At 35.0% G+C, this 16,258-nt stretch overlaps 1 protein-coding gene across 2 annotated transcripts; it reads right to left on the bottom strand.

Annotated features, from left to right (window-relative positions):
* Nucleotides 1-239: 239 nt before the first annotated feature.
* Nucleotides 240-14,359, bottom strand: LOC100818814 (MAG2-interacting protein 2). Of its 2 annotated transcripts, XM_006581601.3 has the most exons (12): nt 14,160-14,359; nt 14,032-14,080; nt 13,765-13,938; nt 13,458-13,659; nt 13,086-13,261; nt 11,290-12,292; nt 8,463-9,424; nt 6,883-6,971; nt 5,936-6,295; nt 3,980-5,204; nt 3,497-3,762; nt 240-3,144 (listed from the first exon to the last, which is right to left on the bottom strand). In XM_006581601.3, the coding sequence occupies exons 1-12, from the start codon at nt 14,238-14,240 to the stop codon at nt 550-552; spliced, it is 7,182 nt and encodes a 2,393-aa protein (XP_006581664.1). In that variant the 5' UTR covers nt 14,241-14,359; the 3' UTR covers nt 240-549. The 2 variants fall into 2 exon arrangements, with proteins under 2 accessions (XP_006581664.1, XP_014631887.1); XM_014776401.2 differs by lacking the exons at nt 14,032-14,080; nt 14,160-14,359 and having other exon boundaries at nt 13,458-13,559; nt 13,765-13,922.
* Between the last annotated feature and the right edge of the window lie 1,899 nt (nt 14,360-16,258).

Raw genomic sequence — 16,258 nt, 5'->3', positions numbered from 1 at the left:
AAAAAAACAATCTCAAAATAGTTTGCCATTAATGTTAAAAAGTTGCATCACGCGGAGACTTTATCATTGAAAAAATGGTCTAGTTCATTCAAACTTGAAACATTTTCCCCCTATGCACTTGATTAATTTGATATCGATTCTTCCATTCTCTTCATTTAATTCTTACATTCTACGAAGTACAAACTGCTGATAGCTTCTTAAATTCAACAGTGCAATGACTAGTTTTGACAAACATAATCTGTTCTCAAAGTCAGCTCGGAAGACATTTAATTAATTATTATTAACCAATACACAAGTTTCCTGTTCTTTGTTAAGTAGTCAGGTACACAAGTCTCGGCCACATCTCCGAATATACATATACATACATATATGAATGATTTTTAAAATCTCTAACTAGCCTTTCCTTTGACCAAGCAATTTATAAAATATCCATGTAAATGTAATCAACAAAAACCCTTGGATCCTAATTGATACAAATGCTACCCTAAAACATACAATTTGCTGAAATGGATAAAAGGGGTAGCGAGGGTAATCAAATTGAAACGATTATCAACTAACACTAGCAGAAAGCATTGGCAATATGGATTGAATCAAACTGCTTAGTTTGCCTCTCAACCTGCCAACAGTATTCTTCAATGTTTTACATGTCTTCTCCACAGGGAACTCGTTGACCTGTAGCATGTGTAGCTGCATTTTCAGATACCTATTAAGACTGGCCCCGGCAATGTTAAAGAGACTGAGCGATTCATTACTGTGCATAAATTTTGTGACAAGAAATCCGGCTAGAATATGTTGATCAGCCTTCACAAGTTCTGATATGAAATTTGGGAAAAGGATCCTTGTGAAAAGAAGCAACTGATTCTCATTATCTTCATTGTTGTTAGTTCCTCTACCTGACACCAGAGCTTGTTGACATTGATTGCATAAGTTTCCCACCAAATAGCAGATATAAGAGAAAATAGTACCATAGGTGGAGTCAATCATGATAGAAGTGAGAATCCCAGAGGATAAAATGAGAATTAATAACTCATAATCTTTGCTCCTTGTTTGAGGGATGCCTTGTCTTGTGCTATCCTCAACTGCACCCAGGCACTGCAACTGTAATGTTTTGTAAGGCAGCAATAATGTCATCTTTAAAGCCAGAAAGCAATCAATGCCAAGTGCTATCCGGGTTAAGCTACTGGCATCATCTTCATCAAGCAACATAGCATTAGGTTTTAATGATGATTGATCAATCAGTCTCAGCACATCAGTAAACCTTGACAGGCTTATGAATTTTCTTAAAATCTCAGCCCAACAAAGATGCAAAGGGTGAACAAAAACAGAGTCTTCTATCTTCTCTTTCTCAGGATTGTCTACTTCCACAAGGTTTTCCCATCCCTCGTCCCAATCATCATTGTTCCAGTCATTTCCTCCATCAGATGCTTCAGCAGTGGTTTCTCCATCTTTCCCTGCAGTGAAAAGTTCATCCCACTCTTCCAAAATAGTCAGCAGAGCATCAAAGTGGAGATCTTCACTAGCTTCTCCACACAACCTCATAAAGCAAGACACAGCTGTGTCTGCATTCAATAGATCATCAGGGGTAATTTCTATGCTAGGAGAAATTGACGCAACAAGCTGAGATGATTTAAGAGCAACCAAAGTATTTGTAACCCTACTAGAAGAGTCTTTGTGATCTGGCAAGTGCTTGTCAACATCAGTCTCACTCTTTCTACTAGCATAAATCAATTCATTCCATTCTTCCCATGGTTGAACATTGGCTAGTATTTCGGCAGAGAAACCCTTAATATTTTTACCTGAGATAAATTGCATAAGCTCTAGCACAAAAACTCTGACAGAACTTGGCAACTGCAAATTGTCAGAGAACTGGACCATTCTTTCCCAAATTACATGTCTAACACATTGCATAAATTTTAAGTCACCTTCTAGCTTGCTTAAAGAAGACAATATATGATACAGGTTCTGGCTCTCATGGGATCCCTTAATCAATTCTGACAAAACAGCCTCTAGAACATCTAAATAGAAATGAGGAAGATCCTGAGAACATGTACCACAACCAGAAGCTGAACCAGTTTCTGATGATGCAACAGAAAAAACCTCTGCAACAGCAGCAAACCCACAACCAGAAAAAATCATAGCTTTGCAGAAATTATAAATTTCTGCAGAAGAATCACCATTTAAGCCACAATTGACATAGCCAAATATGCTGCCCCAGCCCTGACTAGGGGAGATGATATCTTCCATCACCAATTTCATAAAAACCTTCAGACAACTCATTAAACATTGTGGATTGAAGCTGCTAGTTTCTCCTGAATTTTCCTCCAATGCAATTTCCTTCATATCATCTGTTAATCTCATCCAAAAGTTCAGAAGAACAATAAGGCACTCTTGCCACGTTGAATTGTCAGGTAGAAGTCCATATGAACTGTAGAGAGGCATGATTACAGCGAAGTACTGCTTCATGATCCCCAAAGCATCAGACTGGCTCAAAAGCCTAATATACACTCGGCACAAATCATAACTCTGTTCAAGCTTATTTATAAATCCTTGAAGGTATTCAGGAGTTCTAATGCCAGAATCAGTAGTAACTTTAGTCTCCAAAGCTCTAAGCAAACTTAGGATGTAATACTTGTAGACATCCTGCCATGACATGAAATCATCAGGCAATGAATCACCATACATATTGACAAGAGTCTGTACCAATTTTGACAAAGCTGACAAGCTACTTTCCTCAATACATGCATAAACTTCATCACTAATGTACTCAAAGTTCAAACCATGTAACCCAGCAATATTTTTGAAGTTCAGGTTATTGATAAAGGATGAATTTTTGCATTCTTGCTCAATGACCTTGTAATATTGACCTAAGCTTAGATTGGCATTCACATGATCAGCCTGCACTATTGGTGATAAATTTCTGGTATTTTCCAGCTGCAAGTAGCACTCCGATAACAAACCATACACATAAGCAAGGCGAATTTTGTTGCACCCATCAATTGCAGGGTATACAATCGTTGAGATGGTTTCAATGGTTTTCACACTATTACCAATTATTTCTCCTTTATAACCTGCAACTTCAGCTGTAATATCATCATTGGTCCAAACATCAGAAACAAGGACAATGCTTAGGTATCGCAATAACACCTGCACGAAAACAAAATAATGAGGTTCCATCAATGGATTTTATTATATTTTGTTCAAAGAACTAGTTGACTTAAATGCTCAAACAGTTAAAATTGAGATGGAAAAACAATTTATAATTCAACACCCCTTCAAGTGAAACCCCCTGATGGAAAAAAATACAAGTTTATACCTACTTTATACTGGAAACTAATGCTACTTGACACTGAATTTACCAAGAGACAAGTGCAGCCTAGAATATAACTTTTACAACATCATCAATGAGCTAAGGATCTAAAAGAGAAACAACATCATTTTAATCAATACATTTTTCTTTAAGGGTTATGTTTCAATGCATTCTTGCAAAGCCTCATACCTCAGTACAGTTCAAGTCATAAGTGTCAGCCAATTTTAAAATGTCCTTCAAAATGTGCTTTTTTTCTAACTTTACTGACTCAATGAGAGAGATAATGACATTCTCAATATAGATGGAATCCCTGGACAAAAAGCGCTCTGTTTCAACCCCAGGAATTATTTTCTCTAGTGCTCTAGAATGCTCAGTGAGATGCTTTTGCTCCTCTAACTTCAATTTCCACTCTTTCCAAAATGAGGACTGTACCTTGCCAAGTTTATCTATATCATCTGAAAAAAAATAATCAAAACAGTGTCTAAGTCAGTTATGGATCCCAAATAAGAATGAAATGGTGGAAGAAAGAAATCCACAATCAATACAAGCATGATCGACAAACATTATAAATAGAAAAAGCATACAGAAAGTAAAAAAAATAAAATGTGCACACTTAGAGCTAACTACTAAATAAATACACAATGAAGAGCAAATAACAGAAAAGCAAATCACCAGAACTGGGTGATGCATGTTTTTCCTTAAACCTCCTCTTCAATAGCTCCTTCCGTCGAGAAGGATCAATCCCTATTCCAGAATTGTGTAGTAAGCTGTATGCCATCCCAACACTCATGATCCTACAAATTTCTTGATAGTCTTTTCTCATTTTGAGCTGTTCTTCTATAATTTCTACCCCACTAAAGGCATCCACAAGATTCAGAAGGTAGGAGCACCCCATTATGTCTTCCTCTTCAGTGACTGGTGGTTCCATAATTGATTTTGCTAGAGAGGCAATCAGATTGTCTCTGGGGGCAAATCCATTTCTGGCCAACCAGGACAAAATGGTTAGCACAGCCTGTGTTTTGATGTTTAGATACAGCTTTCCAGTCCTAAATTTCTTATGATGATCTCCTTTCCTGCTTAATTCAAGCAACCAAGGGAGCTGTAAAGCAGCAAAAGACAGAACCTTCCCATTTTCAGTCAAGATCGATGCCCAATCAGTTCGATCCCCAATAGCCAAGGTTTTTGCAACGATGGAAAGCATGTCTCTAGTTTTCTCAAGTTGAACATCTTCATTGTCAGCACTAATACTATCAAACTCCCGAAAGCAACCATTTTCATCTAATATATTTTGAAAATTTTGCTTCGGAAGAGAGTTTACAGATGAGCCTTGCACTGAAAATTTGGAAGGATCAGTCCCTGTTGATATCATCAATGTTTCACACTGGCCTTGCATATCAAGATCTTTCCATGCATGGAGAAGTTCACCAATAGATTCCTCATCACAGTAACTTAAAGAAAACCCTAATAGCTGCTTTCGAGAGTCCAGATCCATATTATCAAGGGCGGGACCTCTTGCAATTGCAGCACATAAATCCCATATGTTACCATGTCCTTTTCGGGCCAAACCAAAGCAAAGATCAAATGCCAATTGTAAATCACCAGAAACTGCAGCTTCTCTAGCAATAGCTTCCTCAACAGCTGATATGCCATCAGAAGATCTCAAGCCAAGAAGTCTGGCAACCTCAATAAGTTCATCAACATGAAAATATGCTCCAGTTTGATTTGTGATTGCTATTTTTATAATTTCCATAGGATCCTTTATTTGCCTGAATTGCATGGGCAGAATATTCACCCCAAGGTTTGGAAGTTTAACTGTAAGTGCATCAATAATATCTGCCTCTGCCTTCACATTTCCACTACTCGGATATAAATTAAGACATTCTCTAGCCTTCCAGATCTGGAACAAATTGTATCAACATAATTAATTAATTTATGAATTCATGTAGTTGAGGATAGGTTAGCAAAATAGCTGCTTAAAGTAGACTATCAAGAAGCAACACTGGCCTTTTGAGGTGATTTAGATGACAGTTGACAAGAGCATAATATATATTAAACTCTATGGTTTCAGTCACTATTGTAAAGTAGGTAAAAACTGTCAAATCCAAAAAAGAAATGGAAAATGCAGCACAATAGTTCTTACATCTGAATTCATGTTTGCGTTAACATGATGGATGCATTGTCGTGAGAAAAGGTAACAAAGATTTCAAACTATGACAGTTGACAAGAGCATAATATATATTAAACTCTATGGTTTCAGTCACTATTCTAAAGTAGGTAAAAACTGTCAAATCCAAAAAAGAAATGGAAAATGCAGCACAATAGTTCTTACATCTGAATTCATGTTTGCATTAACATGATGGATGCATTGTCGTGAGAAAAGGTAACAAAGATTTCAAATTATGACAGTTGACAAGAGCATAATATATATTAAACTCTATGGTTTCAGTCACTATTGTAAAGTAGGTAAAAACTGTCAAATCCAAAAAAGAAATGGAAAATGCAGCACAATAGTTCTTACATCTGAATTCATGTTTGCGTTAACATGATGGATGCATTGCCGTGAGAAAAGGTAACAAAGATTTCAAACATTAGATATTACAGTTAATAAGTTGTTACAGACAATCTTACTTCAGAGCAAGAAAGACTTGAAGCTGAGAAAAAGTACTCCCTAGCTGCTTGAATGACAAGGTTTTCAGCCTTCTCAGATGCCAAAGCAACGGAACTTGTACCCTTCAAGTAATTTCGTGCAAGAGAAAACTTCCCAGCTTTAAGCAATCCTCTGCAAAATTCAGTCAAAATATACTCTGGGTCCAGAAAAGGAAATGCCTTTTCCCTCAAGTACTGCATATCACGCCACATGCTGGCCCATTCACTGTCTGATCGACTAGGCTGACGGCGAATAAATTTGGAAAGAATAAGACGTATAATCTGTTTTACAGCCTTTTCATCCAATTGAGCCCCTAGGAAAAAGTTTAATGGCTTTGGGACCTGGACAGATCCATAAGATAAAATAGTAAACACAACGTAGCAACAAAACAATAACATGAATTGTAGAATAATATTGCCATTAGAGAGAGGGTGGGATGAGGATGTTGCGGTGGATGTGTGGTAAGACTCGACAGGATAAAATTAGAAACGGAGCTATTAGAGAGAGGGTTGGAGTAGCGCCTATTGTAGAGAAGATGGTGGAAAATAGACTTAGGTGGTTTGGGCATGTAGAGAGAAGACCGGTAGACTCTGTAGTGAGGAGAGTAGACCAGATGGAGAGAAGGCAAACAATTCGAGGCAGAGGAAGACTCAAAAAGACTATAAGAGAGGTTATCAAGAAGGATCTCGAACTTAATGATTTGGATAGAAGTATGGTACTTGATAGAACATTATGGCGGAAGTTGATCCATGTAGCCGACCCCACCTAGTGGGATAAGGCATTGTTGTTGTTGTTGTTATAGAATAATATTGCCAAATAATGAAGGGGGGGAAATGCTAAACAGAAATTATGCAATCCAAGCTATAGCGACATACACATCAGTTGTACAAGTTTGGTTGCTCTTGCTTATTGAGGACAAAGTACCAACCTGGTAAAATGCCAAAAGCCTCCCTGCCTCAATGTGACATTCAGCAATTCTAAGTCTTCTCTCAAGGTCCTCAACTTGAATTGCACCAACTGTTCAACAATGTACTCTTAAATAGATTGGAATTGGAGCTAAAAGCAACTGAATTAACCAAATGAAATCCAAACCACTTCACTCAACAACATAGATTTGTGGCATGTGTCATTGGTAAGTTTTGGGATTACAATGGTAAGCACCCCCAAACTCAACAACACAAGTATATGTCAATCAAATATACAACAAAAGGGCAGCAAAACAATATTTAATATGAGGATTGCAAGCAGAAATCTCATCCACACTGAATGACTAAAGCAAGAAAAGCCATTTTCAAGACTGGAGTCAATACTCTATACCGAAAGAAAGTAAGAAACTGATTATGCAAGGAACACTTTGCATAATTTTGTGTTCCAGGATCTAACACAAGGAAATTGACACTGATTTGTAACACGCAGAACCAATAAATAACCAAATAATACAAAGAATGGTGAAATTTCCAAATGTTTGGAGGCAGGTTAGCATGGAAAGTTACAGCCATTAAAAGATGTTTGGGTTATTTTTCTAATTTTCTTTTAAGATTAGTAATCCATGTGTCTGTGAAAAATATACAATGCACATTTCAAGCTTTGAAAAAAGTTAGGAACGCAAAGCTAGATTCAATACGTGACCTTTTTTCCAGTTTTAATAAAGAGGAACTTAATGTGAAGGGCTACAAGAGGTAGGCTGGATTTCAGAAAAAGAAATTTATTTTCAAGAGTGTCAGGGTGCACTAACATTTTTAAGGCTGTTGTGTAAGAATAGCAAGAGAAACTATGGAGAATCAGAAATAGTGCTAAATGTTGGTAAGCAGGTGTAACAGTGAAATGCTCAGCACAGAGCTCGAGTAATGGACTCACTTGGTTGCCAATTTCAGTTTTGGGTTTCCATTTCTTCTTTGATTTGCTACAGAAGAGCCAAGGTGAAAAGCATGTAGTAGGAATCCCTAGGGACTATCAGACATTATCTCAGTAAAGAAAACAAATTTGAGCTCTAGAATCCTTTCTCTCTCTTTTTTTACTGAGTTTCAACACTTAGAAGCAAACAGAATTCAAGTGGATATGATTTTGTTTGGGAAAATTAATGTGACAAGACAAGACAAGACAGGGATTTGTTTATTTTTGTTTTAGTAACTTAAAAAATATGGGAAATGATTAATAAAACGGTTAAGATTTAACCTGAATCAATGATCAGGATCATTTCACTGCTATTCATTTAACTCCTGGTTAACAAAAGGACCTATTGGAACAATACATATAGTTTAAGGATCAATTAAAAGTTAAAGGTGTCTACATGCAAAAGGGGTACATCTTAAAGATGACTACTTGCAAGTTGCAAAAAGGTGACTACTTAAACGGATCTGTATACTCTTTTCCTTTTTATTCTTTCAAATATTGTAGTGAAACCCCAGGAAATATTGACAAGCAATAAATCACCCACCAAGAAATTATTAAAATTACAACATCTCATTGTTATTAAGGAATTGGTATAGACATTAAAGCCAAACTCACCATGTAGTTGAGGAAGTTTAGATAGTATTGCAGCCATAATACTCCACCTATCTGTAACTGTGGACAAGTATATGCATTGCAAAGCACAATCAACAGCTTCGACCTCAGTTTTGAAATAGTCATTACTTTGGAAGTTTCTGCACCCTTCTTCAATTACCACCAAGCATATGTCCAATTTATTCTCCAAAGAAGTTTCCTTCAACCATCTGACAAAAAATGATTCCTCTATATTTTGATTTGTAAGATTGACATTTCCAATTAAGGATACCTTGTGAATCTTTTCACGCATAAAAGGAATGCCTCTATTGTGTAATCTTTCAGTTACATTTTCCTCTTTGACTCCCTTAAGCATAAATTTAAACTTTTCATAGTCTGACAATTCTCCCCACATAGCAAGACTCATGTTGAAGCTCATTTCACTACTATCATCATTGGAATAAATAATTTGATGCAAGTATAAGACATCCTGATGGAACAGCTGTAACTCAGATATGCCTTTGCGAAGAGCAAACTCCAGTAGGCTGAGGCAGTTATCCAACTGCCCACTAAAATCATCCATAGCTTTAGCTCTATTTGTATACCAATTTGAGAGCTCATCAATTGATGGCCAAGGAAATCCAAGGAAATGCTTAACAAGAGGTTCAGTTTTGACTTGGATTTGCATGTCATGGTTTTTAACTGATGTGTTGATGAAGTGAAACATCTTCTCACATTCAACCCAATCATCTTTCCTCACAGCAACACCAGATGGAGGAGACCTCCCAGGAAGAAGCTGCCCATACATTTGTACAGGAACTGTTTCTGGGATGGCAGCTAAAATTTCCAACATATATGGAGACAAAGAATATGGATGACGCTTGAAGAGCAAGTTTAGCGCACCAATTTTTCCACTTTCAGCAAGTGCTATGGCAGCTTCATTGATAGGCATAATGCGGAATTTGCTATATTCCTGCACAGAAAACCTGCAGAAAACTGTGTCAATGAACTTTGAGTCAGTGGAAACCATCAGAATTATTGAACAATCACAAATGATTAAAATCCTATCATTCTAAATCACTAATATGGTCATATCTTGGAATGTATAGTGGAAACCATCAGAATTATTGAGCAATCACAATGATTAATATCCTATCATTCTAAATTACTAATATGGTCATATCTTGGAAAATATGTATATATGTATGCCTAATGTACTATGGTACAGGGAGATGGATATTTGCAACATTGTCAACAAAAGAAAACAAATAGACAAAAACATATTGAAGTTTTAAATGTTACAATCACAACCTGGCAGTTTTTCTTAAAGACCTTATCATTTAGATTTACAAATACATAAGAATAAGTCAATATTTCAATTTAAAGAATGAGTGTTTTCTTTTGTGTGTACATGTGCATTGTCAGTGTTTTATAAATAAACTGAGTAAATAAATGGTAGTGAATTTAACCTAATTAACCATTTATCCAATATTCCTCCCCTAAATTGGCAATATGGAAGGATAACCTTGGGAATCCAAAACTTATGTTATAAAGGCTACTTATCTTGCTGATGATTATATGGACCAATTTTAAAAAAAATCTAAAGTTCATATTACAATGAAGAAATCATTGCTAGAGTACTGCATGGAAATACAAAGGCCTAGAGCAGTTACAGTGCAGCTTAAACCAAGATTGATCAAAACCAATTTTAAGTTCTATATAAGCTATTTTGACTGATCTGTGTAATGTGTGGACAGTGTGGTTCTAGTTTTAAATCGGTTCCTAGTCTCTTACATTGTTCTGCTTTTGTTTCACATTGGAACTCTTTGCTTGGAATTTTTGGCTTTCACTCAATGCTACTTGAGTTGTGTAGGGCCTTGGACCAGTGTTTTATTATCATGGCTAAAGTCTAGCGGCAATATTCAACCCATGCTACAATTCATTGCATGTGGTTGGATAATAACTCTGACATCTTTAAGGAAGGAGGTCTCTGGCACAAGATTTGAGATAAACTAGACACTTGGCTTCCATTCGGCATATAAAATACACAGATTTATTGGAAGGGTCTCCCCAACATATATGCTGAGGTATTGGGCAACCTCGATTTATTGCTCTGTTAAACAGGATTCCCAATTCCCTATCCTTCAACTCTGTTAGGAGTCCCACATCAAGTAGAATAAACTACTTGATGTGGTACTTAAGTGTTGAGGTTCTCCCACCTAATTGACTAGTCTTTTGGGTTGGGCTCTTCTCTTGTGCTTAAGTCCTAACAATTGGTGCTCTTGTTGAGAGTTTGGCAACGGAAAGGACTACCTATAGGTTGGATTAAGGTACAAACCGAATACTAATTTCTGAGTGAAGTTGTCCTGTGAAAGCCACTGTGGATGCCGGCCCTTAAAGGAGATGACAATGTTAGGAGTCCTATAGCGAGTAGAATAAACTACTTGATATGGTACTTAAGCATTGAGGACTAATTGATTAGTTAGTTAGTTAGAGGGGTTTATTAGATATAAATAGGGGAAGAAGGAGACCTTATCTTTTGTAGATTGAGCATTAACTCTTTGTGAAAAGAGAAATCCTTGTGAAGGGAAAACCCTTGGAGGAGATTTTTCTCTCCTATTTTTCGTTCTTTTCTTACTAGTCAATAAAATCATTTCTTTTCTTTCTCATTTCAATTCTTGGTTACTAACAAACTCATTCTAATTTTTTCTTTTCTTCAAAATGATATTTCTATTTTAATTTTAATAAAAAAAAAAGAAACAAGTATATAAGAAAAACTTTTAAATATAACAAAAGCATAAAAACATATAGTTTATTTAAACAAAATAGACAACTGTAACTTCTAGGATACCTGCCCATGTTTATTCCAAGATATGTTTCCAGCCTGTCTCTAAATTGCAAGATTTGAAGTCTGGCTAATCGACTATCCCATACTTGACTAGAATTATCATCATCTACTTCTGAGAATCTATGATGGTCAGTAATGCGTAGGCCATAAGCCAGCAAAGCTTTCTCAGCATCTTCCGAGGGTCCAATTCTATCAACACATTCAGAAAGTACAAAATCTCTATCCTTAACATTTGATAAAAAAATATTTATTTCATTTACTCCATGGCTAGAATTCAACCACTGTGACTTCAGAACTTTGTCTTTATCCAATCCATGACTATCAGCAAAATCCAGAGCAGCCTGATATTTTTTCTTGCTAATCAGTATACCATAAATTTCAGGGACAGACTTCTCAGTAAATGAAACGAGGTTCCAGAGCAATCTAGAAAGGTGAAATTGATTGAGTCTGTCTTCAATTATCCACTCTGTCTGATGCAACTTTTCTGTCGATCCAAAATCAGAAGGATTATTTCTTTCTATGGATGATTGACTCGCTAAAAGAAAAGCATAGCCCTTGTATTTTGGTGCTCTTTCCAGAACAGGTAAATAATATGCAGGATCCTCTTCCGGAACTTTAGAACCATTAAGGATGTCAATCAACATAACCATGCCAACCCTATCTACAACGGCAAGTATATGGTCACACCACCAAGTAAAATCCATAAAACCCACCAAAGATCTGTTCCTTCCATTTGATAAATTATCAGACACTGGTGAATCATTTCTCTCCCCCAAGACAAACCGGGAGAGTGTAAAGCCTTCTTTGTCCAGCTTAAAAATATGCAAGCACCCTGCCAAATCCAGACTAGCAACGAATGTAGCTTGTGGTGAGATTAGCACCTTTGGATATGCTAGCTGACTACTGTAACCTTTTGGCTTTAAATATAATCCCTCAAACTGCAAAGAGAACAACTGCTCCAGTTCTGTACTAGAATTTTTGCACAACAGTGAAAGATGGCAAGATCCTAAAGATATATGTGTAACTAATCAGTGAAGAAATCGAAGAAATAATGTTTGGCAGATATTAATGACTTGTAAAAACTCTATATTCTATTCTCTATGTTCCAAGAATAATTTATTTGATAAAAGAAAAAATACTCTTAGAGAATATAATGGAAGAAGTACAAGAGCATGGGGATAAAATATATGTTTTGAAATTTGAATCAAGCACATAATACAAGTTCAGTACTGAATTACTCCATGTCCGTGTTCCAAATAAAAAATATGGATTTCCATGTATATTCTAGAGCATGAAATCAGTGAATAAGAGCAATAAAAATATCATGGCTTGAATGGATACCGCATGAAATAATCTCTTATCAAGATTAAACAACACTAACAACCAAGTATTTTCCCATTAGATGGGTCAGCTACACGGATCAAACAATGCCAAAACATTCTACTGTGAATCATTGACATATTGACCTCTAACTCTAAATCCTTCTTAATAGTTTTGCCTGTAGTTTTTCTTATTCTCCCTCTGGCTCTAGAGATAGGACTACCCTCCACATAACCTACTCTCCTTATGGGGGCTTCTATAAGTCTTCTCCACATTTAAAAACCAACTACAGCAAGATTTTACCATTTTTTTCAACAATAGTTGTTGCCTCAACTTTCTATATAATACAATAATTTCTAATCCAATTCTAAGAGAGCATGCATTGATTCGTTTATTATATAATAATGCACAGCTTAAATTCAGAACCAACACTTATATAAATAGAAAATAATTGAGAAAATAACCAAAAACATACATACCGGAATTCTTGTGAACAGCCACAAAAAGGTTAAGTTCACCATGGCAGTCAAAGCAGAATATATTGTTGCAAATAAGACTCGTGTGATTAGAAATGTACTTGGGAAAGGTAGAGCCACTCTGTCCATGACTGATCTCAATTCGTTGAAGCGAGCCATCTGAAGTAACAATGGAGAACCTACACCTCAAACGGTACCAACATTTCAAACTGGCACTCAATCTCCCTTGACAAGTAGTTCTCAACAATCATCATTGTTTTCAAACAATTACAACAGGGCCATATTTTCGAGATCAGCGACAATTCCAATAAACTAATCATATTTTCCATTCCTTGTACAGCATATCAGAAAGCGGAAAAAGAAAATAAAACTTACAAGTAGGACTCGCGTGTATCCAAATCGATATCAGAAAATAGGGCAACGATTGGAGAAGAGACTTTCAAATGTTTCTTCCAGATTTCCGCAACAACTTCGCCGCTGAATTTAATAAAATAGAGTGTATCAGAGTCATCAGCAACTCCAAGAACGTCCTCGTCCTCAGACCAAGCTCCTACACTAAACGTACCAAAGCTAGAACCTAACGAGCCAATTGCTTATCAGAATCAAATGGCGTTTCCACTTTTCAATACAAGACAAAATTCCAGAGAGTAAAATATTAATTAATTAATTAATTAAATCTCACTGGTGAAAATGGCGCATGGATTTTGATAGTCGTCCTCTTTACTAAGAATCGTAATCCGATTTCCCGAGGCAACTGCGACGTGTTTGGCTGTGGCGGAAACAAAAAGTGAAACCAATCTTCTGAGTCTCTTCGGTTGATTATATTCGGTCCATTTCTCCTTGAGTTGGCTCACGCCTTCGAAGTACGAGACGAGACGAACATTAGTTGGATCCAAACAAGCGTTGATCGGACGGAATTCAACGAAATCAAAAGAAAACCGAAACGTACCTCGAGAAGAAAGCAGGGACAGTAAGGAACCCTTGGCGCTGTCGTTTTCCTGAAATCGAACAATGGTGAGGGAATAAGAGCGCGAATTGGAAGAGAAGAGAGAAAGGAGAAAGAGAAGAGCGTGTGACCTGTTGTTGTTGATGTTGGTTTTGGTAGAGTTGATTGGAAGCGTGATGTCGCGTCTCGTAAAGCGGCAACTCCTCCTCCATGTGGGAACCGTCACTGTATCTTCTGCAAAACCCCACACCTCAAAAACTGCACCGCATTCGAGTGCACAAAGCCGATGACTTCCACTTCTGTTCATTCCCATTTCTCCATGAGCATGGATTGTTTTTTTTTTATTATTATTATCTTCCCTAGTTGGGCCCTAGGAGAATGCAGATCCGATCTTGGCTATTGCTTTATGCACTCCATTATTTTCTAGATGCACTTCATAAATTTTGATATTCCCATATTACCCTTCTTCGCCACATTGTTATGTAAAATATGTGATTTTGTTCCTTCTGTCAAGGTGAAAGTGTTAATTGTTAAGATGTTAGCATTTACTGTAGCGTGTATTAACGAATAATCTCATATCACTAAATTTGAGATACACCAAGTTAATCTATTACCGATTAATATTTTTAAAGATTAAAATTGGAGATTTTACAAAATTGAGAGACTAAAAATGTTTTGTAATTTAAAATAGGAGGGCTAAAATTACAAATTTTGAAAAATATAAAAACTAAATATCTCTATTTTTAAATAAAATGATCAAAATTATTGATTTATTTTATATTAGCTTAATTGTTCAATTTATCATTTAATTTTCGTTATTTGTAAATTTTACCATTCAATTTTTGTTTTTATGAAATTTGCTGATATTGATGTGTAACTAAAATAAGTTACATTTGTTTTTGTAAATTATCAATATGATAGTAAAATATGAAAAAATTATATAAAAAAATGCAAAAAATAAATTTGAGTGATAAAGTACAGGAAAATTGAAAACTTAAGTGATAAGATTTAAAAATGATAAAATTTACAAAATAATTATATTTATATGATAAAATCTGTAATTAAACATTTTTTATTTCATGGATGTGTTCTAGTTATTTATAAATTTCACGAGAATATATATACGCACTAAATGATGCGCTAATCAAAACCTTTGAATGATTTGCCAACTCGACGGTAAATAAAGCAGAAGTAGGGGCGGCTAGAAGCAGAAATTAACCATACCATTTATAGAAAATAAATAGAGACAAACAAAACAAAGATAACTTATAGTAAGAAGGCAGAATAAACACGAATATAATCTGTATTTAAAAAAGTAAATGAGATTAGATACGAATATGCATGTATGTTTGTTTAATTTAACTAAAATGTATTGATAACATAATTTTTATTTTATTTAATTATAAATCATCGCATATAATAGTTTCTAGGGATTTATAAAAATTAAATATGATTCACCAAAAGAATATTTTTCTTTTACAACCAATTTTTTTATAGAATAATGTTATAATTTCATTGCGTAAAAAAATGTTTCAATTCCAAATTAAGATAATTTCAACGATAAAATATATGGACTATTAATGTCATGTTAATAAAAGTTATAAGTTTAGTTATGTGATTGAGAAGAGAAGGAAAGAGGAAAGAGTTGTGTAGTCAAATTTATCTATTAATCAAAGTTAATAATTAATATTTATTTTTAAAAAAATAATGACATATAAGTGTGTCAAATTATTTATTTACTAGTACATCAGTGTTATGTCATTACTTAGGTGTTATATTATTAATTTGCATTAAAATGTTGACCACAAATTAATGCTAGACTAAAATTGTTAATTTTTTAAAAAAAAATTTGAGAACCAAATATGCAATAACTGTTTTTTAGGGGAAAAAATACTATCATAAAACTATAGGAAACAAACAATGAATTTAAGTAAAAACAAGTGACAACAGATTCTTTATAAAATTGTTTTTATTGCATTTATTTTAAACTAGTTTTGGTTTACAAAATAAAAGAACATTTCCTTCTTTAATTAAATAGAGCTTTTCTTAAAATTAATTAAGTGAGGTTTTAAAACTATTAGGACTTAAAATTTTCGTCACTAATGCTAACGTCACTAAAATTCTTTAGAAATTACATGTAAATTGTTCCATAACTGTTGTTAAAATAAATTAAAATAATTTTTACAATAAAAATAATGTAATAATAAGATTAAAAAATATATCACCAAAG

The sequence above is a fragment of the Glycine max genome, chromosome 6 (assembly GCF_000004515.6).
Source record: "Glycine max cultivar Williams 82 chromosome 6, Glycine_max_v4.0, whole genome shotgun sequence".
Lineage (NCBI taxonomy): Eukaryota > Viridiplantae > Streptophyta > Magnoliopsida > Fabales > Fabaceae > Glycine > Glycine max.
The sequence above is the reverse complement of the archived record's forward strand: the minus strand, read 5'-3'. Positions and strand labels throughout refer to the sequence as shown.

Bases quoted from the DNA above. Each gene is read 5' to 3' on its own strand.
- LOC100818814 (XM_006581601.3), bottom strand. From the start codon at position 14,240: ATGGAGGAGGAGTTGCCGCTTTACGAGACGCGACATCACGCTTCCAAT. The intron at 13,939-14,031 runs GTACGTTTCGGT...CGTACTTCGAAG, and splicing joins GTCCCTGCTTTCTTCTCGAG to GCGTGAGCCAACTCAAGGAG. The intron at 6,296-6,882 runs GTTGGTACTTTG...GGATCTGTCCAG, and splicing joins GGCTTTTGGCATTTTACCAG to GTCCCAAAGCCATTAAACTT.